Source organism: Natator depressus, chromosome 6, assembly GCF_965152275.1.
Source record: "Natator depressus isolate rNatDep1 chromosome 6, rNatDep2.hap1, whole genome shotgun sequence".
Lineage (NCBI taxonomy): Eukaryota > Metazoa > Chordata > Testudines > Cheloniidae > Natator > Natator depressus.
This window is the reverse complement of record NC_134239.1, coordinates 998,416-1,021,581: the sequence shown is the minus strand read 5'-3', so window position 1 is coordinate 1,021,581 and position 23,166 is coordinate 998,416. Positions and strand designations below refer to the sequence as shown.

Below are 23,166 nucleotides of genomic sequence, written 5' to 3'. Positions count from 1 at the left end.
CTTGCTGACGATTCCCCACTTACAGTTACATTTCGAGATCTATCAGTTAGCCAGTTTTTAATCCATTTAGTGTGTGCTGTGTTAACTTTATATTGTCTAAGTTTTTTAGTCAAAATGTTGTGTGGTCCCAAACACCTTACAGACGTCTAAGTATAGTACGTCCACCCTATTACCTTTATCAACCAGACTTGTAAGCTCATCGCAAAAAGATATCGAGTTCGTTTGACAGGATCTATTTCCCACAAACCCATGTTGATTGCCATGAATTACCATCCTTTTATTCAGGGTAATGTAATTGCCCTTTAATTTGAATGCTGGGTTCCCCAGCTCCAGCCAGTTTTCTCCCAACAGCTTGCACCAGATCTCTCTCCCAACTGTTTTGTTTGTGTCACACCCGCAACAACACAACCTCTGATTCTTCTGGGTTCCAGACAACACAAAGGGTTGCAAAGACCCCCAAAGAAATTCTGTTTTGTTTTGGGTGTGGGGAAAGTGTCTTTGTTTGGGGGTTTGGGGATTGAAAAAACCACCCGGGAAAGTTTGTTTTATCTGGGCCGTGGACACAACACGGCATTGTCTGTTGTGTCCAGGTCATACCCAAAACACGTTCTCCGCATCTGGTCTGCGACTGTTGAATAAACTCCCCCTGGAACTCAGGACTGTCCACTTCCAGCACCAGACGCCTTCCTTTGACATGTCTTCACATCAAATAAACCCTACCAAAACAAGGCCCTGCAATGCACACGCGCCTCGCACTGGGGAGAGGACATGAGACCCCACCGCGTGTGGAGTCTGGGGACAGCGCCCAGACACCCCGGGCCTGAGGGCCAGAGTAAGAACCGAAGGGGAATCGGACCGAATGTGGGGCAGAGTCTATTTGCTTCGGGATGCAGCCGTAAAAACTCCAGGTTCTGGGTTTCAAAGACAGGCCAGGGATGTTTGTGGCAGCAAATGTGGTTGTTTGGCTCCAGGCACCTGCAGCCAACGCTTCCCACCCACCTGCAAGCCTTTTGGCGACTGCTCTCCAGGAGCTATCGGGCTAGTCAAACAGGAGTGGCACAAACGCCCCTTGTCGGCCGAGCTCCCTCCCTAGGGGCACAGAGGCCGGGCTGGGAACAACGGGAGCTGGCGTGTGCAGATGCCAGGGTAAATCAGGGATGCGTGGCACCTGCCTCCAGCGTGGGTATGTACAGGTGGAAACTGATATAAGGAGGATTTTACTTGACATCTGTATCTTCAGCACTTCAGTTCCATTCATAGAATCATAGAATATCAGGGTTGGAAGGGACCTCAGGAGGTCATCTAATCCAACCCCCTGCTCAAAGCAGGACCAATCCCCAAATTTTGCCCCAGATCCCTAAATGGCCCCCCTCAAGGATTGAATTCATAACCTTGGGTTTAGCAGGCTAATGCTCAAACCACTGAGCTATCCCCCCATTGTTTGCTCTGGGAGATAAAGCGGTTCCCTTGCTCCAGTCTCAGCTCCTGCCACTGAAATTTAGGGTGAGACTTAGCACCTGTCGAAACAGCTGCTTCACTCCGGAAACAGCCACATCTCATGTCTGGTTTATGTTCCTATAAGTCAGGCCCACCCCATTACAGCCTCCATCTCAGGGCTCATGGGGGACAGCTTCAGTCGAGATTGTTGGTCCCACCACAGCAATGCCCCCCCCCCGCCCCCGGGTGAGACTGGGGAAGAGTCTCATCGATGAAGTGAGCTGTAGCTCACAAAAGCTTAGGCTCAAATAAATTGGTTAGTCTCTAAGGTGCCACAAGTCCTCCTGTTCTTTTTATATATAAAAATATCTTAATAACGAAAACTATGTAATAAGAAATAAATATATTATGCAGCAGTAAAATACTAGATCACAAATGCTTAGGAACAATATTAATAAGTAATAAAAATAGTGGTTGATCAAGTAATGAGAGAAATTTAATAATAAAACTATTAATGACCAGTGCATTATGACAATACACTAGCAATGTGATAATTAATATTAACGGCGTATTAAAACCAAATGGGGGTGTAAGAGTGGCGTTCACCAGTTATCGCCCCACAGAGACAAGGAGTGAAACACCATGAAGAGGAGCGTGGGGCCTCACCAGCCCAGTCATTAATGGATTATAAATTAGTTTTTCACACACACCAGCACAGACGTGAGTGGGATTAGCTGGCTGAAGAATTAATCTGCATGGCCTGTGTCTATAGGTGCTGATATGCGCATCATGTGGCCTAACGCATCTTCCCGGGAGCTGGAGGGTTTCCCAGGAAATCCTCCAGCCAAAAACTCCAACCCCGCACCCTGCCAGACTGCCAGCGGAAGTTCTTGTTACGGATTATATTATTGGAACTCATCCGTGGCGATTGTGCCAAACGCAATGAATGGAGAAAGGGGAACTGAGCTCAGAATCCGTCTCTCACCCCACGGCAGTCAGGGGGTGACTCCGGATTGAACCCGGGGGAGCTGAGATCAGAATTCAGCCCTGACCCCGTCTACACTGGGGCCGGATTCTGATCTCAGCTCCCCGGAGTAAATCCTGAATTCTCTCAGGTGACCCCGGCCCTCACACAACCCAGCAGGCAAATAAAAAGACCGTTTTTTAAAAAGTCTCCTGGTTCGTAACTGAAATCTCAGGATTGTCAACCGAATCTCCGGCCTTTTCGGGGCCTGGGTCAGTGATTATTCGGCACTTAGGAATCACAGGCTGGGGCAGTTCCTGGTTCTGTGTGTGCCCTGGGCAGTTCCTAGGTTATTTGCCAGCAGAGGGGGATTGTGTTTGTTTTTTGTTATCTATTAACCCAACTTCTTCACCTCCTTTTTTTGAGAAACTGCTCCCAGCTGCCAGCTGTTACTCAGCTTGTTTGGGTTGGCCTGGCCCCCCTCAGTGCCCCCACTTCCTTTGGGGTACGGAGAACACAGGGGAAAGGTGGCTTTGTTTCCGGCTGACCCCTGCAGCGGGCGCCCTCCCACAGTGAGACAGGCATGTCCTGCCTCAGTTTACCATTCAGACCCTGCATTGCCCCTCTCCTCCACCCCGGCTCAGACCCACGGTTGCCTCACCTGCCTGGGAAAGGGAAATTGTCCCACTCCGAGTCTTTCTACTCCCTGCTGGGTTTCCCAGCTCCGGCCAGTTTCCTCCAGCAGCTCCCATAAAATCTCTCTCCGCTCTCACGCAGCTTCCTCCAGCACCTGTCTGCTCCCCTTTGCTTAGCTGCCAGCTGGGTCTTTTCCAAAGGCCCCCATCAGGCAGCTAACCCGTCCCAGGTGAACCTGACCTTAAAGAGGCCAGTGGCCAGGCGACAGGTTCGAAGCCACTTGCCATGGGGAAATCCACGTTGCTTTGGGTTTGCCAAGGATCGAGGAAGGACTGGTTTTGTTTGGGTCTCAGAGAGCCCAAGGGGAAACACCGTGTTGTCGGGGTCGCAGACACAACAAAGCAACGGTTGTGGTGTCTGGGTCTTAGGCCCCGCACAGGGGCGTCTGATTTCTCCACCTCGCAGCCACAACACGGCAATGTCTGGTCCGCCTGAGTCGCAGACAACACAAAGGGCAACTCTGGCTCTGTCTGGGTGCAAAGGCCGATTGTGCCAAACGCGAAGAATGGAAAAGGGGGAGCGGAGATCAGAATCCGTCTCTCACCCAACGGCAGTCAGGGCCAGGGGTGACTCCGGATTGACCCCAGGGGACCTAAGATCAGAATTCAGCCCTGAACCCATCTACACTGGGGCTGGATTTTGATCTCAGATTCCCCGGAGTAAACCCTGTATGCTCACAGGTGACTCCTGCCCTCACACAACACCGAAGGCAAATAAAAAACATTTTTTAAAATCTCCTGCTTAGTAAAGAAAATCTCAGGCTTTTCAGCCAACTCTCAGGGCTTTTTGGGGTCCAGCCTAGTGATTTCTCAACATTTAAGGATCCCAGGCTGGGGCAGGTTCATGGTTCCTTGTGTATCATGGGCAGTTCCCAAGTGATCTGCCAGCAGATACATAGACTGTATTTGTCTTTGGCTGTCTCTTAATCCAACTTTCTCACCTCCTTTTCCTATGTAACCGCTCCCAGCTGCCAGACTCCCATCTCCGACCCACAGGCAGGTTAAGGACATTGAGGGGGGTCTCCAGATGGCTTCTGTGGGTGGCAAAAATCCCACAGGGAAAACCTCCTTGTGTTTGGGCTGCCAAGAGCGCTGAGGAAATCTATTTTCTTTGGGTCACAGAGTTAACTCTGATCCACTAGCCCCCACTCCCCTCTCAGAGCTGGGAGAGAACCCAGGAGTCCTAGCTCCCAGCCCCGCCCCCCTGCCCCGGCTCTAACCCACCAGACCCCACTCCTCTCCCAGAGCTGGGGAGAGAACCCAGGACTCCTGGCCCAGCCCCGCCTAGACGCCCGGATTTACGAAGTTTAAATACTATTTTCTAACTGGAGTTAGGCACTTAGGAGCTGCGGGCCTAGCAGCCGGCGCCGAGCCTAAGGGAAAGTGAACCGTGGGTTTAAACTGAGCCTGGCGAGGTGCACCAGCAATGGGGCCTGACCGCGTGACCCCCACCCCCACCCCCAGCGTCATTTCGGTGATGTTTGCAGCGACGCTTGGAGTGCCAGCGTTCACCTGCTTTGGGGGTAGGGTTGCGGTGATGGCAATCTGGATAATCGGGCCCCGGGGCAGTAAAGTCTGGGTCTGAGGCACTGAGTCCAGGCACTGGGAAGAAATACGGCAAAGCAGGATAAGAAATCAACGGGGACAAAAAGGCGCAACCATGAATCTTGTCCCAACTGAGCAAGAAACCAGGGTCCAGGCCTAGCTGCCCATCCAGCCTTCGCGAAGGGCCGGTGACTAGCAGTGACGTCTGTTACCGCGTCTCAAGAGACAGGGGGTTTAGAGGTTTGTTCGTGGGAGCTTTTTCCTCCCCCCCGTCTACCGTCCGGCCATTAAGGGAGGCACCTCCGGGGCCGGGGCCCTGGTGAGAGCGTCCAGCCGGTCCTCAGACCTGTGTTGTTGTTAGGACGCAGGATACAGCTGGTCGCGTCTACGCTGGCGTTTGTATTGTGCGTACAAGCGGCACCCAGGGGTGTTTGGGCCACCCCACGAGGGCGTGTGTGGAATCAGGTGTGAAACATGACTGGGAAACTGAGGCAGCTGACCCAAAGGAAGGGTCTTGCCTGTCTGCTGGGTAGACGAGAAGGCAAATGCCTAGGTCAGAAGTGAGGCTGTGATGTCCCCGATCCTTGGTCATGAAAAAGCGGATCTGACCTACTTACCCACAATCCTTTGCTACAATTCCCAGAACCTCCCCCTCTAATTCCCCCTAAGGACCCTTGCAAATATTCCTCTTCTTAATCTGATAACAATGGTTTATGCAGGGACCCCTCGCTCGGCGCTGGGCCGCGGCCCCTCGAAGCCACCCACGTTCCCATGGATGCCCCAGCATCTCTCCCATTCCTTGGTAGGAGTTACACCAGGCCCTTCCAGTTTTACGCCCTCCCTTAGGTCGGGGGTGGTCGATAGCACTCGCAGGCCGCACGTGGGAAGGTTTATGCAACCCGTGCCCTTTGGCCACCCCAAAACCCCAGGGGGTCAAACTGGGATCGGGTCTTCTCCCAGCGCTCCAGTCTGGAGGGCTGCAATTCGGGCTCTCTTGGTTAAGAGCCCCCATCTTGACCTGGGTCACATACTGTTCACTTACAGAACCAGCATGGAGACATCCCTTTCTCAACAACCTTGTCTCCCCAACAAGCTGGCCAAACACAGCCACTTGGTTATAGGACTGTTTCACTTTCTTAACAGCTTCCACTCCATCTGAGACCTTCTCAAAGCTCTCCACACTGGGTCTTTCAACAGGACAGTCAGTGGATCCATTCACAACAGAAAATTTCTGGCTGTTAGGAACTGAAACTCTCTTGATTAAATCACTTTCACACCCTTCAGTTGCAGGAAACTGCTTGCAAAGACTCCATGAGGATTCCTTTCCCTAGGGCTTTTCTATGCAACAATTCACCCCTCACAGAAATTCTGCCCTTACCCTCTTCACCTAGGGCTTGCTCTAGAGGAACACTTTCCTGAGCAACAGCAGACTCTTTCTGGGTCTCCCTTACATCCAGAATTACCTCTGGCCCATCAGGCGGATTCCTCCACAATCCCCTTTCAGGCAAACTGACAGACTTCCTAGATAAAAGGTCAGAAGCCTTCTCCTTCCCTTTGCCACACACATGTTCAGGAATCTTTTCCTTCTTGTTACAGGTTTCCACACCCTCAGTAGGTAACAGAATCAAATCATCTTCATGCTCTCCTTGTGCCCTGGCTAGGATCTCACCCTGATTAGACAGAGTTGCTCCACCCTTTCCCAATAACACACTAGCAACAGGCAAAATATAAGCACCAGAATTGTCTGCGCTCTGGGATTTTACATAGACACTAACTGGATGCGACCTAGTTACAGCGCCATTCTCCCGAGCAGACACAAACTTAGGACCCTTCCCTTCCTGGGCTTCAGCTGAATCCAGAACCAGCTCTGAGACAACTGCACTACCCTCAACCAGCACAGGCTGAAAGGCCCCTTCTGTCTGCTCCACAGACAAAGAAGAGCCGGACACACTTTCTCCTTTCCCAGACACACAGCTTGGGATCTCATTCCCCTGGTCCCAGCACACAGGGCTGGTCACAGACAACTGCTTGGAGATCAGGGTAGCTCCCTCCACAGGCAAGTCAATACCCGTGACAGACACAGACACGTTTCCTTCCCTGTCCCAATTCTCCACCCAGCTAACAGGTAAGGTCCAGGGACACTCATCTTCCACTCTCCTGGCCTTCCCACCCTGCTGACTAGACACAGCCATCAGATCACAAGGCTGCCTAGGCTCATCCAGACTTTCCTTACCAAGCACCTTGCCACTCCCAACAGATCCCTGCCCTGCCTGTGTCTCCCCCCACTCAGCTGGGGTCTCAGCTCCCACTGTGCTCAACGCTGCCCTTGCTGTCCCAGTGGGGGTAGGCAGCGAGCTCGCTGCTTTCCTCACTGCATCAGAGCCAGTGTGAGCCCCCTCTCCGGGGGTCTGGTTACAGGCAGGCAGGTAGCCTGAGCCTAGCCACTCCTCCCTGCTGCCAGCCAGGTCATCTGCATTTTCACTGACCATTTCCCTCTCCGCCGATTGGTTCCCTGGATTCAAATTCAAACCCTCGGCCGTTACAGGAGCAGGGCCTGGATCCTGTCCCAAAGAGACACAGTCACCCCACAACAGGGTCTCGCAGCTGGTGTCCTGGAGCACCCCAACGACCAGCCAGCCCCACCCCTCCTGGGTCTGCACAGGGATCTGGGCCATAGGCAGGGCGAGGGGCTTCATCCCTAGGACCCTCACCCAGCTCACACAGCCCCTCAGCATCTGAGGCTGCACCACCCAGGGCCTGACAACAGTTCTCTCTGTCCCCGGATCTCGCCACCCCAGGAATGTCTCCCCATTGACCATCACCTTCTGCTCCCACTGGAGGTCCGAGGGGCCTGGCCCAAGGAAACTCCACACAGACATATAGGTTGGGACCAGGAGTGGGAGCCTGTCCACCTCCCCACCCATCTGGCTGATGGAGTCTATGGCCTTGGGACCCACCAAGGGAGCTAGACACCGGGGCTTTTCCCCAGGGTCCCCCTGGTTCAAATCTCCAGCCTGCTCAAAGGCAGTGAGGTTGCATCCACATCCCCCCCCCACTTAACCAGGGGCAGCAACTTAGTCTCGAGGTTCCCTGCGGAACTGGCCCCCCGGGGTCTATCCCCACTCACCGCTGGGGGGTCCCCTAGGCCTCTCCGCCCCACCACCGCCAGTTCATGCTGCTGCTTCTCCTGCAGCTCTTTCTCGGGCTCTCGCTGTCTCTCACAGTCCTCTTGCTCTCTGGGACTCAGCTCCAGTCCCGTCCGTCTCCGATCCCCCGATGGGGAACCCGATCGTGAAGACCCTCGTCTGGTTGGGGACAGGAGTTTTGGGGATGCCTGGCTACCACTCCAGCTGCTCCCAGATCCTGCTATAGCCCCATTTGGGGTCAGGAATCTGTTCCTTAGAGCGGTCATCCTCCTCCAGCTGCACTATGAACTGTGCTTTGGTGAACTTTCCAATGCTCAACGCTCTCTTTCTGCACAGGGTTACAATGTCCTTCTTAAGGAGATGGTGACAGGCCATCACTCCGCTCTTCCCAAGTTGTTGTGGACTCACAGGCCCGTCTGCTCTCAGCTCCCCACGGTTTCCAGGGAGAACCCCTAGTGTGCCAGCCCTTCTCGAGGTCACCACCTCTTTGCCAGGGTCGAGCTGCAGACTCCTCCGCCCCTGGGACCGCTCGCTGCAGTCCCCCGGGGGACCCTGTTACTGCAAAAGTCCTTCTCTCTGGTCACACACTCCCAGGGGTTAACCGCCCCCTGAAACTGTCTCTCTCTGAATCTTCAGCACGCCTGGTCCCCGTCAATCCCCCTTCGTTTTACTGCTCCCCAGTCACTTACTGCAGGAAGCGCCGTCCATGGGGTGCAGTAGATCCCACCTCTGCCACCAGTTGTCATGGAGTCCCTGGGCGATGCTCTGGAACTGCTCCCTACGAAGCCAGGCAGGACTCTGGTGAAGTCTCCTCTCTGGGAGCAGCCTGTCTGCAGGACACACAGCTCACCCGGCTCCACCTTCCTGGGTCTGACCTCGGAGCATTCAGCATCCTCTGCCCCTCCGTGCGCTTCCCACAGCGAGTCCGCCCAGGCAGGCTCCTGGGGAAGCCAGAGGGTCCTGCCCCCCAACTCCGCAGTCAGACGTGACTCTCAGCCAGCCAGTAACACAGCAGGTTTATTAGATGTCAGGAACATGGTCTAAAACAGAGCTTGTAGGTGCAGAGAACGGGACCCCTCAGCTGGGTCCATTTTGGGGGGCAGTGAGCCAGACAACCACGTCTGCCCTTCACTCCATGTCCCAGCCAGCCCCAAACTGAAACTCCCTCCTCTGGGCTTTGTCCCTTTCCCGGGCCAGCAGGTCACCTGATCCCTTTGTTCTCCAACCCTTTAGCTCTCACCTTGCAGGGGGGAAGGGCCCAGGCCATCAAGTGCCAGGAAACAGGGTGTTGGCCATTCTCTGTGTCCAGACCCCTGCACACACCTGCCCTCTAGGGCTCTACAATGATCATACACCCTTATCCCACCACCTAGAAACTTAAGAACTGCCTAGGGGAAACTGAGGCACACCCACACTATTCAGAGGAAACATTGAGAACAGTCCCACTTTGTCACACCCCCCGGGTGCCAACATGAGGTGGGACCCAGGTGTCCTGCACCCCAATCTCCCTCCCCACAGGGCCAAGGTGAGGTGGGACCCAGGCGTCCTGCACCCCTAATCTCCCTCCCCCAACACACACACACTTTGGGGGCAGGGTTAGCTTTTTTTGGCTGGAAGCCGCGTTACACACCCCGAGGCTCCATACAGCGACACAGCCAGGCTGAGCAGGACGCAGTGCCGAGCCTCATACACTTTGGACAGACAATATCAAGGTTTATTTGGATCCATTTCCTTGTTCACCGCTGCCTGAGGGCCACAAAGGGGCCAGACACTGATTCCCTGGTTCAAAGCATTAGCGCTTTACAGCCATTAAACCCCAAATGGTCATGGTCCCGTGTCAAAATCTACAAAGGCGACTCCCTTAAAGCCAACTCAGAGGCGTTTGGGTCTCTGCGCCCAGCCGCCCATTTCAAAGACCGATGGCGACGTTTTTTGCCTGGGTTTGTGTGAGTGCAGAGACACTGGGGGAGCAGAGACCACATGTGAACCATTGGGACAGGGCGGGGGAACAGGGTCCTATATAAGCCAAAGCCCCGAACTCTGGGGGGAGCTGATATAACTGGGACATCTGGTCACCCTAGATATTTTTATATATAAGCAAATATGAATGTATTTCCCCACCAGGGGGCGCCAGCTCTGATCTGGCCCCAGGGCACGGTGGGACTGGCTGGCTGTGGGGGGCGGGGGAATGGGGAGCGGCCTTTCCCCTCTAGGGGATGCCGGCTCCCATCCAGCTGCAGGGAGCAGGCAAGGGCTCAGCAGGGGGCACCGTGGGGCAGGGACCTGGGGCCGGATCAGCTGGATCCCCCAACCTCCCCCCTTGCCGGGGGTCCCAGGCCCCCCAAATATTAACCCCCCTCCCACCGACATTTATGTCCCGACAGAGTCGGTGTCAATAAATCAGCAGCAATTTGGAACCAGCACAAATCTTCTCTTCCTTGTGTCTTTGGGACACTCGCCCCCCAGCCACCCCATAATGGGGGAAAAGCCTCCCTGCCCCCCCTTCCCACATGAGGGATACACCCCACACTGTCTCCTCTCCCACCATACGGGATACAACCCCCCACCTCCACACAAACCCACACTTCTGTGTGAGATGCACCAGGGTGAAGGACCCCGCTCCCCTCCCAGAGCTGGGGAGAGAACCCAGGACTCCTGGGTCCCCCACCACCACCATCCAGCTGCTCCCAGCACAGAATAACCCCAGCTCCTTAAATCAGCTTCCTTGTGCGTCCGTGTCTCTGCTAGGGACTGGGGCCCATGAGAGGTGGAGAAAGGGCTTAATATTGCTGCTAAATCCGGAGTCACCCCTGACTGCAATGGGGCCAAGGCCGGGTTCTGATCTCAGCTCCCCCAGGGTCAATCCAGAGTCACTCCTGACAGCAGCGGGGTCAGGGCCGGGTTCTGCTCTCAGCTCCCCCAGGGTCAATCCGGAGTCACACCCTGTTACTCCAGCCTTTCCAGAACCCTGAAGGTCAATAAAAGACCCCGGCGTTTCACAGGCTGACGGCGTGGTTGGGCTGAAGGGGCCTCGGGAATCTCCCCGAAGACGTGTTGCTTCAGCCCTCCCGGGGTTTGCCCCAACGCTCATGGACTTTCACCGGGAGGTCAGAAGTTTTCCTGCCCCATTTCAGGATTTTTAACCCTCCCAAAAATCCGCGGGTTTCTCAGCACCCGGCCTGGCAACTGTTCTCCTCCTGGGCCGTGTCCCCCAGCGGCTCCTGGACAGCGCCCCCATGCTTTGCCCGCAAGCAACAGAGATCGTGTTTGTCCGGAGCTGTGTCTTGAGCCAACTTTCCTCCTTGTTGCTCAGCACTCAGCAGGGCGGGACAGGGCCCGAGGCCGACCCAGCCTTCAACCTCCCTCCTCCCGGCGAAGGACAGCGGGGTCTGGCGCGTTAGCCCAGGGGTGGGACCCGGGGTCGAGGCGGGTTCATTTGGGCTGCCTAGGGAGACGTCTCCCTTTGTCTGGGGAGCCCCCGGGCGTGGGTTTTGGCTGGGTTGCAGAGACAGGCCAGGGAAGTTGCCCGGTTTGGGCGAAGGGAAAATCCCCGACGTGTGTGTCGGGAATGGGGCCCCGCCGCAGGGCCAGGCTCCGGGCAGCCGAACGAGGGTGGGAGCCAGCTGCCTGCCGGATGGGCGGGAAGAGTCGCCCACCCGGCTCCCAGAGCCAGCAGCCGTTGGGGGCTCCAAGCAGTTCCCCGGGGCGGCTCCTGGCTCGTTCGCGCCCCTCGCCCGGGTCTAACGGGTCTTCGTGTACCTGCGACCGCCGGGCCGAAGGTGTGATACTAACCCCGTCCCCATCCCAGACGAACCGGTGTTCAACCAGATCTGGGCTTCGGTACCCAGAGTTCCCACCTGCTCAGCCCCACGGCAAGGCCCCGCTCAGCAGCCTTGGGCCGGGATCCAGCCGGGGGAGGTGGTGGGATCACCTGGGTCCCTCTCTGTGGCCCCCCTCTCGTCAGATCAGGTGACCCCTCCTTCTTTTGTCCCCCAGCTAGGCCCGGTGCCCAGCTCGGCAATTTGGGGTCGTGAGAAAAGACCCATGCCTGACAGAATAAACAGCCCACAACGACAACGGCTGAGAATCCAAGACACCGGAGAGCAGCGTTTCATGCTTTAGGGTTTTAATTAGCACCTCGCTAGCACAAACAGGCTGCAATTAATCAGCAACTAATTATGGAAAAGCATTGGTATCACAGTGCCCTAAGGGGAGGGTACAAGGAGGTAAACACACCGCGATAGGGGTTACCTGTGGAACTTCCTGCCACTTGATTTTGCTGCTTGTTAATTTCATGAGATCATATAACCCTCTCTCCCCTCGCTGCCCCCCAAACCCACCGACCCTCCCCCCAATCCCTCTCTCCCCTCACTGTCCTCCAAACCCACCGACCCTCCCCCCAATCCCTCTCTCCCCTCGCTGCCCCCAAACCCACCGACCCTCCCCCCAATCCCTCACCCCCCTCACTGCTAATTCATCAGCTGCTACTTCTAGTAAGGAATTGGCTTCATGATCTGTGGACTGCAAGCTAAGAAGGGTAAATGGAGAAAAGCTGCCCTTAGCCTGGGGAACTCCCTGCCACTGGGATCCCGCCGGGGCGTTCTCACTCCTGGTTCCTCGGTTCGGCCCACTGCATGGCGATGCCCGTGAGGGACCCCCCGCTGTAGTGCCCGGTGAGGAAGGCCAGGTACTCGGTGCAGGACAGAGGGACGGCGTTGAAGGAGTTGCCATACGGCTGGCCGAAGAAGAAGATGCGCCCCTTGTTGGTGGAGACGATGAGCTGGTAGATGTAGGTGTACTGTTTGCCCGAGACCTGCGTGATCCGCTCATTGGGGAGCAGGGTCACCTCGAGCTCTGCCTGGGTCTTGGCCCCGTACACCTCTGCCCAAACTGGAGCTGGATGCTGGGGGGCAGGGGAGAGGGGTGAGAGCAGCCCCCCAATATCTGGGTAGAGCCCCCCAAAGCCACCAACCCTTCCCCCAATCCCTCTCTCCCCTCGCTGCCCCCCAAAACCACCGACCCTCCCCCCAATCCCTCTCTCCCCTCGCTGCCCCCAAACCCGCCGAACTTCCCCCCAATCCCTCTCTCCCCTCGCTGCCCCCCAAACCGACAGACCCTCCCCCCAATCCCTCTCTCCCCTCGCTGCCCCACAAACCCGCTGACCCTCCCCCCAATCCCTCTCTCCCCTCGCTGCCCCCCAAACCCGCCGACCCTCCCCCCAATCCCTCTCTCCCCTCGCTGCCCCCCAAACCCACCAACCCTCCCCCAATCCCTCTCTCCCCTCGCTGCCCCCCAAAACCACCGACCCTCCCCCCAATCCCTCTCTCCCCTCGCTGCCCCCAAACCCGCCGACCCTCCCCCCAATCCCTCTCTCCCCTCGCTGCCCCCCAAACCCGCCGACCCTCCCCCCAATCCCTCTCTCCCCTCGCTGCCCCCCAAACCCATCAACCCTCCCCCAATCCCTCTCTCCCCTCGCTGCCCCCAAACCCGCCGAACTTCCCCCCAATCCCTCTCTCCCCTCGCTGCCCCCAAACCCGCCGAACTTCCCCCCAATCCCTCTCTCCCCTCGCTGCCCCCCAAACCCGCCGACCCTCCCCCCAATCCCTCTCTCCCCTCGCTGCCCCCCAAAACCACCGACCCTCCCCCCAATCCCTCTCTCCCCTCGCTGCCCCCAAACCCGCCGACCCTCCCCCCAATCCCTCTCTCCCCTCGCTGCCCCCCAAACCCGCCGACCCTCCCCCCAATCCCTCTCTCCCCTCGCTGCCCCCCAAACCCGCCGACCCTCCCCCCAATCCCTCTCTCCCCTAACTGCCCCACAAACCCGCCGACCCTCCCCCCATCTCGCCCCCGCCACGCACCCACTGATGTAGCTGTTACAATGCTCCCAGATCCGTAAAGCCGTGATGGGGCCCCATCGGTCCGGCCCCGAGTAGGAAAACGGGGTCCCTGAGGCCGAGCCGAACTCCCCGGAATATGAGTGTCAGCGCTGGCCTGGAACGAGGGAGCAAGAGAAAGACAGAGTGAAACTGGATCAGAGCCAGATTCATACACTGAATCGGGAGGGGCTGCTGGTCGGGAGTGAGGGGCACCGGCAGGGCTGGGGGGGGGCTGCGGGTCGGGAGCGAGGGGCTCCGGCAGGGCGGGGGGCTGCGGGTCGGAAGCGAGGGGCACCGGCAAGGCGGGGGGCTGCGGGTCGGGAGCGAGGGGCACCGGCAGCGTGGGGGGCTCGTTCTACTTACGTCCCTGTTCCCCGGCCGACTGAGCCAGGAGCAGGAGGGTCACGCCGAGGATTTGCAGGAGCAGCATCCTGTGTGGGAGCCGGCGAGAGGCTGAGCGCCCCGCATCTCACCCCCGCCCTGGGGCCTGCAGCCCTCCCAGGGGTGCCCCAGGCGGTGTCCCCCCACACCCCGGGGTGGGTGCTGGCGGATGCCCGAGGCTGAGAAGGGGCCCGTTACCCGGTGCCAGCTCCCGGCTGAGGGCAAAGCCAGGCGGGCGGCTGGGAACCGGGCAGGGAAAGGCCGGGAGGCTCCGGGACAGGGGCCGGGAACCGGGCAGGGAAAGGCCGGGCGGCTCCGGGACAGGGGCCGGGAACAGGGCAGGGAAAGGCCGGGCAGCTCCGGGACAGGGGCCGGGAACCGGGCAGGGAAAGGCCGGGCGGCTCCGGGATAGGGGACGGGAACCGGGCAGGGAAAGGCCGGGCGGCTCCGGGACAGGGGCCGGGAACCGGGCAGGGAAAGGCCGGGCGGCTCCGGGACAGGGGCCGGGAACCGGGCAGGGAAAGGCCGGGCGGCTCCGGGACAGGGGCCGGGAACCGGGCAGGGAAAGGCCGGGAGGCTCCGGGACAGGGGCCGGGAACCGGGCAGGGAAAGGCCGGGAGGCTCCGGGACAGGGGCCGGGAACCGGGCAGGGAAAGGCCGGGCGGCTCCGGGACAGGGGCCGGGAACCGGGCAGGGAAAGGCCGGCGGCTCCGGGACAGGGGCCGGGAACCGGGCAGGGAAAGGCCGGGCGGCTCCGGGACAGGGGCCGGGAACCGGGCAGGGAAAGGCCGGGCGGCTCCGGGACAGGGGCCGGGAACCGGGCAGGGAAAGGCCGGGAGGCTCCGGGACAGGGGCCGGGAACCGGGCAGGGAAAGGCCGGGCGGCTCCGGGACAGGGGCCGGGAACCGGGCAGGGAAAGGCCGGGCGGCTCCGGGACAGGGGCCGGGAACCGGGCAGGGAAAGGCCGGGCGGCTCCGGGACAGGGGCCGGGAACCGGGCAGGGAAAGGCCAGCGGCTCCGGGACAGGGGCCAGGAACCGGGCAGGGAAAGGCCGGGAGGCTCCGGGACAGGGGCCAGGAACCGGGCAGGGAAAGGCCGGGCGGCTCCGGGACAGGGGCCGGGAACCAGGCAGGGAAAGGCCGGCGGCTCCGGGACAGGGGCCGGGAACCGGGCAGGACAGGGGCCGGGAACCGGGCAGGGAAAGGCCGGGCGGCTCCGGGACAGGGGCCGGGAACCAGGCAGGGAAAGGCCGGTGGCTCCGGGACAGGGCAGCCTGCGGCTGCCGGCAAAAAGGTCCCCAAGCGCCCCCCACCCGGAGACGTGGCCGGGAGGGCGCTGGAGGCAGCCTGCACCCTGGGAGGGGGAACCCCCCACCCCCGCGAGCTGGCCAGAGGCTCCCCCCCGGCGGACTCACGCGAGCAGGGCGAAGAGCCAGGGACGAAACCCAGCGAGGGGCGAAGCCCTGGGGGCCGCCGAGCCGCTGGCACCAGGGGGAAGCGTGCGAGGAGCCCTGGGGCGGGAGCTGGGTACCCCTGTGTGCAGACGTGCCCAGGCGTGTGCCCACGGGGCGCTGACCCCCCAGTTATCACCGGCTCAGCGCCCGCCCCCCTGCCCACCCCGCCCATCACTGCTCCCAGCGCTGATACCCATCGCTTGCGCCAGACCCAGACGGATGGATATCAGTCCCTTGCGGTGTAACGGCCCCGCTGGCCCCGTGACCAACGGCCCAGCCGAGAGCCCCCCTGACTTTTCTCGGGGGAGGCTGCGAAATCAGCACTTGGGGGGGGCATCCGTTAGCCGTGGGCACAACCCACGTGGGGGGAGTTACCTGTTCTTGCCAAACCTGCATTTGTCCCCCCAGGGCCTGTCGCTGTCGTCTGCATGCCCAGTGGCTGGCGGGAGGGCCCTTGAACTGGTTTGGGGCAACTCCGTGTCTTCACGCATCCGTTCTCAGTGTGAACCGGCTCAGGCTCGGTTTTCACGTTGAAATTCTTTTTTCTTCACTCCCCTGCGTTCGAGTCCCAGCTCCCGTCTCTGATTGTGCTCTGTGAACTCTTCCATTGCCCCCTTCCTCTGACTTTCCAACCTGGGGACGGTGTTATCCACGACTTCTCCCTCCAGGCACGCACGTCTCCTGTTCTGACAGGCGCCCGCCCGGTCCAGCCGTCACCGGAGCCTGGCTTCTCCCGTACGGTGCTGGTTGAACGGCAGTGGTCCCTTTCATGTCTGAATTTTGCTCGGGCCACCTTTTCCCATTTCTCTCCCCACTCTTCAGGCACAGGGGGGCTACCTGAAGCCCGCTGGTCACCACCAATATTTATACCAGGGGATGGCCCAGCTCTGGTTTTGCAGATTTTTTATAGCTTTTTCCAGTGTTTTATTCTGTTCCCGGGCTTGCTGTCTCCGGGCTGCTTGCCCCCGGGCTAGGAGAGCGGGAGCCCGGCCCAGGCCTCTGGGGCTTCTCCTGCTTCTTTTAACTCTTTTTGTGTTTCTGTCACTTGCCCCGCCAGTTTTGTGGCGTGTTGTCTTTCTCATTTACCAGCCATGGGCATAGTTTGCAATATTGTGCATTTCTGACTCTTCTTTTTCAAGGCTACAGTCTCTGCCTTACAGATTCTGTTCCGTGTTTCTTCCCCGCTCTCTTTTTAAAATTCACATGGACCTCTTGTGCTGGCAACCCAGCGTGACATCCAAACCTTATCACACGTGAGGCTTTTCAGGATGGGGTTAATGGGTTTTCCTAGGTCGGAGCTTTCTGCCCTGTTAGACCGCGATTCCGACAGAGGGCAGCTCGCTTAGGTGACAAAGTTGGGGATTTTGGTAGCGTTTTACATGAATAGCGTGGACGTGCCTCAGTTTCCCCATGCGCTGCATGTGTAACAAGGTGGTGGGAGAGGGTGTGTTGTTGCAGAGGAACAGGTGTGACCTCGCCTGGCAGCCGGGATCCCCAGACAACGGCCTGGAGATGGGGAACCCCAACAACTGGTGACCTGGAGATTAAGAGGCCAGCCCAGCTTGGCCGTCAGAGAGGTCTGGCCAGTGGAAGGACAAAGGGCTGCGGAGAGACCCCGGTGACCTGACCAGCCGGTTCCAGGCAGAGGGGAACAAAGGACGGAGAAGAGAGGGCCCCAGCGAACTGGTTACCTGGGACGGAGGACAAAGGACAGGGGAGGAGCTGTTGGGGCCGGTGAAATCGGATGCCCAGCTGGGAAGCAGGGGGGCTCAGGACTGGGGGGAGGGAGCAGCCGGAGCCCCCTGGATGCAGGGGAGACTTGGATGTGCTGGGCTGAGGGAGGCCAGGCCTGAGGGCCCTGAGAGTTTCCTGTGCTGGGTTCAGACGCTCAATAAACCCTCCTGTTTTACGCTGGCTGAGAGTCGCTCCGGTCTGGAGAACATGGGGCATTATCCCCTCTGGGAGTGGAGGCCCCAGGGGCCCAGAGCGAGTGCACCCTCTGAGGGGGCCCATGGGCGAGAGGCAGGCGTGCTAAGGCTCAGAGAGGTCCGGCTCCAGGAGGTGAAGGGGCTTATCCCCCGGGAGAGCGTGGACCCCCGAGAAGGGCTGTCTGACTGAAGGGGGTTCCCCCCTGGGACCGTACGGGGCCGAGAGTGAGCACGAGTCCTGTGAGTCCGTGACAGTCCTTGGGGTCTACTTCACTGTCAGTGATGCCCTGTGAGTTCTCCCACCTATCGTAGCTGGCTCAGACGTTCTGTCTTTTCAGCCTGCTGCCCTATTCACTTCTCTTATTGAGCACAAACGTCCAGCCTGGGGATTTGTTTACCTCCCTGGCCCCCTCTTCCAAAGAACGAGGCCTCCCCCCATGTGTCAATTACCATGTCAGGCCAGGCCCCAGCTAAAAACAGACCAGATCGGGGCCAGCGCCCCCTAGAGGGGAAAAGCCCCATGTCCCGATCCCCACCCCTGATCCAGCCAGTCCCACCCAGGAGCGGGTCGGGGCCAGCGCCCCCTAGAGGGGAAAGGCCCTGTGTCCCGATCCCCACCCTGATCCAGCCAGTCCCACCCAGGAGCGGGTCGGGGCCAGCGCCCCCTAGAGGGGAAAATCCCCATGTCCCGTTCCCAATATCTGCGGCCGATGGTTTCTTTTGTCGGCTCCTGCCTAGTGGCCGATGCAGTTCAACGCCCTGGTCCTGGCTCCCAGCCCCCCCACTTGCCTCCTAGAGCTGGGGAGAGAACCCAGGAGTCCTGATTCCCGGTCCCCCTGCTCTAACCCCTGGATCCCACTCCTCTCCCAAAGCCAGGGAGAGAACCCAGGAGTCCTGGCTCCCAGCCCCCTCGCCCCCACTCCATCCATCTAGCTAGCTAGATCTCTCCCGCTCTCCATACGCCTTATCTGCCTGCTGACATCTACGTGCCGGGCTAACACCGACACTGAGGCAGGGAGATCTGTAGCCCACCCTGGGGAGGGGCTCGTCGGGACCCCGCACTCAGCGCCCGGCGGTGTTACTCCGACCCGCAGAACAGCCCCGTGGAGCTCGAAACTCGTCTCCGGCGCTCCCCGACAGCCACTGGCCCAGGAAAAGATGGTCTGCCCCGCCTCAGCTCCCCCTTGGTGGGCAGGTACCCCGGGCGTCTCCATGGCCCACGTTGGCCTGGTCCCGCACACCCCGCCCCGCCGACGCCCAGCGCCCCGGGGCACCTCGCAGGTGCTGGCGACAGCTCGGGCTGAAGTGTCCGGATCAGGCTGTAGCGGGGGTTACTCCCCGGACTGGTCCTGGAGCATCCCAAGGAGGCGGACCAGAGAGACGAGCGTCGTACCCAGGTACCAGCCTCGTGGGCGCCATCCTGCGCTCAGTACCACGGCGGGCGTTGGGAACAAGGGGGTCTTGTCGGAACCGGGACCCCAGCTGGCCAAAGCCCAAGGAAGTTCATAAGACATCACAAAATCTGAGGCTAACAAAAGTTTCTTTTCCAATTCGCCCGTGTCTGGCGCTCGTTTGAGAGCCGCGTGTGAAGGAACCTGGGGCCTGAGGGGCAAAAGAGGGGTAACGAGTGTTTTAAAGTGATCCATGTTTCAAAAAATCTTGTCACAAAAGCTTTTGTCGTCCGTCCCCCCCCTTCCTTTTGTGGCGTTTCGTTTCTGTGATCATGAATGGCTCTAAAGGTGGAATGAAAAACAGGGTGGATTTGATTTAAATCACTAGTCAGGAAGACTCGATTTAATCACGGATAAAAGTGCATTCTTCTTGGTTGTTATAACCTTCATACATAGTAGTCACAGGTAGAAAGGAAAACTTCATTAAAATATTCCCAAACTGGGTCTCTCTTACGGCCTGCTGCCATTCTCGGTTTTCCCTTCTAGGGAGAGGATGGTCTGGTAGACCTCAAATCAATGACAATAAGGCTGAGGTCTGTTATCCTTCACCTCTCTATATTATTTATTTATTTCAAAACATTTTTGCTGTTAACAAGCACGTTACCTTTGGAGACACAAATCCCCAGTCTGAGAACTGCAAAACGAAGCCTCTCGGATGGTACCTTCTAGACTGAGCACTGGGTCCCATTGGGTTGATAGAAAGATGAACCTCAATAATCCCTACAGAAGCTCCTGGATCCCCATAAGATTGGGGCCCTAATCCATGAACTGTTGGAACTCATTTACAAAACTTTTCTTAAACGTGACATGAATATATTGTCTCATACTGTAGAATTAGAAGTTATAATCCCTATTCCGTGAGCAGATATCCAAAGCAGCGGCTTGCCCGCCAAATGCCAGCTCGATTCGGGGCTGCCCGGGCGTGGAGTGTGATTTCAAACGCCAACCACCACGCGACAGCCAACGCTTTGTGGGTTTTGTAATTGTTTCATTTCTGCAAAGTGTTTTCCTGGCTTTTGCCAAAGTTTTTGTCGCTGACTTTGGGGAGATGGCAGGGTTTGTGTTGGCTTTGTGGCGGTGTTGCTTTTTGCCAGGTTTTTTCCTTGTCATTTTTGCAACGGTTTCTCTTTCTTTTGGCAACGTTTTTGCTGCTGATTTTGCATGGTTGCAATCTTTGCCTTTGTTGTCTTTGCAGTGTTCTGGGGTTCAGCGGTTTTGCGACTTCTTCCTTGTCACTTTTGTGATGTCTTTGCTGTGAGGTTTTTGCGATGGTTTTTCCCAGTTCTTTCTGCAATGATTTGGTAGTGTTTACCGTTGTCGTCCTGGTTGTTTTCGCAACGGCCTTGGTGTTTTCGTGGGGTTTTGCAAAAGCGTTTCCTTGATGCCCTTGCTGTGGTTTTGCAGTGGCGGATTGCCTAGTTTGGTTTTGAGGTCACGGAGTTTCGTTGTGGTCCTGGGCACATCAGGCAGCCCGGCCCAGCTATGGGGATGCCAGGCTGTCCTCGCAAAAGACGGTGGCCCAACACGTGGGCAGGGTCTGGAGAGAAGAGACCACACCTTTGGGCAAAAGGGCCGTCGGCGCGACGGGTTTCCCCCAAGCCGGGCTGTGCGTCCAGATCTCACAACCGGCCCCGAGCGGCAAGTTCCCTTTTCTTTTGGCTGCGGCTGCAGTCGGGGCCGGATTCACCTCGGGCAAGTCGCGCTGTGCCCTGGGCACTGAGATTCGCACCCCCCGCGGGGGGGGGGGGGGGGGACGATCGGCAGACCGGAAAACCGAGCGCCCGGTGTGTCTAGGCGCTCTGACGGCCAAGAGGCGACCGTGGCTGCGGGAACGGCTGCCGGGACCAGAGCGGGGCTGGTCCGTAACAGAGCGGGATTCGTTTGGGGGAACCGGGGCCAGGAACGTCCCCTAACCGAGCGCTCAGCTGTCAAACAGGACCTGCTCCCGCGACGGGGCCCGAGAGATGCGGCCTGGAGTCACGCTGAACCCTCACCCGGCGCGCGGCTGGAACCCGGCGGAGCCAGGGCAGGCCGGGGGCCGGGCCTCGGCACCGACTCCAGGGTGCCCCGGGGCTCAAACACCCATGGGGGGAAGATACTCAGCACCCCCCCCACACACACAGCAGGCCAGTGATGCTGCCCATCAGCCGCTTGGAGGAGGGTGGGAGAGCAGGGAGCGGCAGGTGGGCGGGGCCTCGGGGGAGGGGGTGGAGTGGAGGCGGGCAGAGGTGGAGCGAGGGCGGAGCCTTGGGGAAGGGGCAGTGCAGGGGCGGGGTCTCAGGGGGAAGGGGAGGAGCAGGGGCGGGGTCTCAGGGGGAAGGGGCAGTGCAGGGGCAGGGTCTCAGGGGGAAGGGGAGGAGCAGGGGCGGGTCTCAGGGGGAAGGGGCAGTGCAGGGGCGGGGTCTCAGGGGGAAGGGGCGGAGCAGGGGATAGGCCACAGTTCAAGCAATTGACTGTACAATTTACCAGTTTACTGACTGTGTATCTCCAGACATCCCCTTCTATCTATCCCCGTCTCTATCTCTCCTATCCTACCCCCATCCACCCCCTCTATCTCTCTATCTCTCTCTATCTATCCCCACCCACCCCCTCTGTCTATCTGTCTATCTATCTATCCCCATACACCCCCCACTATCTATCTATCTATCTATCTATCTATCTATCTATCTATCTATCTATCTATCCCCACCCACCCCCTCTGTCTATCTGTCTATCTATCCCCATACACCCCCCACCTATCTATCTATCTATCTATCTATCTATCTATCTATCTATCTATCCCCATCCACCCCCTCTGTCTATTTGTCTATCTATCTATCCCCATACACCCCCCATCTCTCTCTCTCTCTCTCTCTCTCTCTATCTATCTATCTATCTATCTATCCCCATACACCCCCCATCTATCTATCTATCTATCCATCCCCATACACCCCCCATCTCTCTCTCTCTCTCTCTCTCTCTCTCATCTATCTATTCCCATCGACCCTCTCCATCTATCTATCTCTCTCTCTATCTATCCCCATCCACCCCCTCTGTCTATCTATGTATCTATCTATCCCCACCCACCCCCTCTGTCTATCTGTCTATCTATCCCCATACACCCCCCAATCTATCTCTCTATCTCTCTCTCTATCTATCCCCACCCACCCCCTCTGTCTACCTGTCTATCTATCTATCCCCATACACCCCCCATCTATCTCTCTCTATCTCTCTCTCTCTATCTATCTATCTATCCCCATCCACCCCCTCTGTCTATCTATCTATCTATCCCCATACACCCCCCATCTATCTATCTATCTATCTATCTATCTATCTATCTATCTATCTATCTATCTATCCCCATACACCCCCTCTGTCTATCTATCTATCTATCTATCTATCTCTCTCTCTCTCTCTCTCTCTCTCTCTATCTATCCCCATCCACCCCCTCTATCTATCTATCTATTCCCATCGACCCCTCCATCTCTCTCTCTCTCTATCTATCTATCTATCTATCCCCATCCACCCCCCCTCACACCCCCCACCCCCTGCCCGATTTCTGTCCGGGGGATTTTTCCCAGCTGGGCGGAGTCTCCGTCCCTCCCCCTCCCCCCCCGCGCCGTTGCCTTTAACAAAGGACCAGCCGGAGCCGCCGCATCCTTGCGCCGCCCGCTCCGCCGGGCCTGGGGCCGCTCCCGGAGCCCATCGCGGGGGGACCCCCGCGCCCCCCGCTGCCCCCCAGCCCTTCGCCCCCCCCCCCGCTGCGCCCCCCCACGCGTCCCCTCCCGCTGCGCCCCCAGCCCTGCACCCCGCCCCGGGGCTCGGGGGGGATGGATGCGATTTAAGTACTGGGGGGGCCCTGTGCCCCCGATCCCGCCCTGCCCCCCCAGCCCGGCCGGGGTTGTTTACAGTAGGAGCTTAAAGTGCAGCCCCGCCAGCTTCTCTCCCCCGACACATCCAGCTCCCCAATAACCCGCCCAGAGCCCCCCGCTTCCCTGCCCCACGGACCCCGATTCCCTGCCTCTAAATCCCGGCCCCACAGCCCCCAATTCCCTGCCCCACAGCCCCCAATTCCCTGCCCCACAGCCCCCCAATTCCCAGCACCCCCAGTTCCCACCCCAGCCCCTCCTCATCCTGCCCACTCCCCCAGACACCTCGGTACTCCCAGCATCCCCCCCCCACCCGCCCCATTAGGGTCTGCTTCTCATCCCATCCCCCCACCCCCCTAATCCTCCCCTCCAGCCTCCCGGCTCCAGCCCCCCACCCCTGCGGCACCTGCCCATCCCCCCCGAACCCCACAGCTGCTCCCCA

The 23,166-nt window shown here is 58.8% G+C and overlaps 1 protein-coding gene across 1 annotated transcript; it reads right to left on the bottom strand.

Annotated features, from left to right (window-relative positions):
* Positions 1 to 12,296: 12,296 nt before the first annotated feature.
* Positions 12,297 to 15,988, bottom strand: LOC141988397 (zymogen granule membrane protein 16-like). The gene is made up of 4 exons (XM_074954167.1): positions 15,873 to 15,988; positions 14,027 to 14,094; positions 13,633 to 13,760; positions 12,297 to 12,690 (listed from the first exon to the last, which is right to left on the bottom strand). The coding sequence occupies exons 1-4, from the start codon at positions 15,986 to 15,988 to the stop codon at positions 12,391 to 12,393; spliced, it is 612 nt and encodes a 203-aa protein (XP_074810268.1). The 3' UTR covers positions 12,297 to 12,390.
* Between the last annotated feature and the right edge of the window lie 7,178 nt (positions 15,989 to 23,166).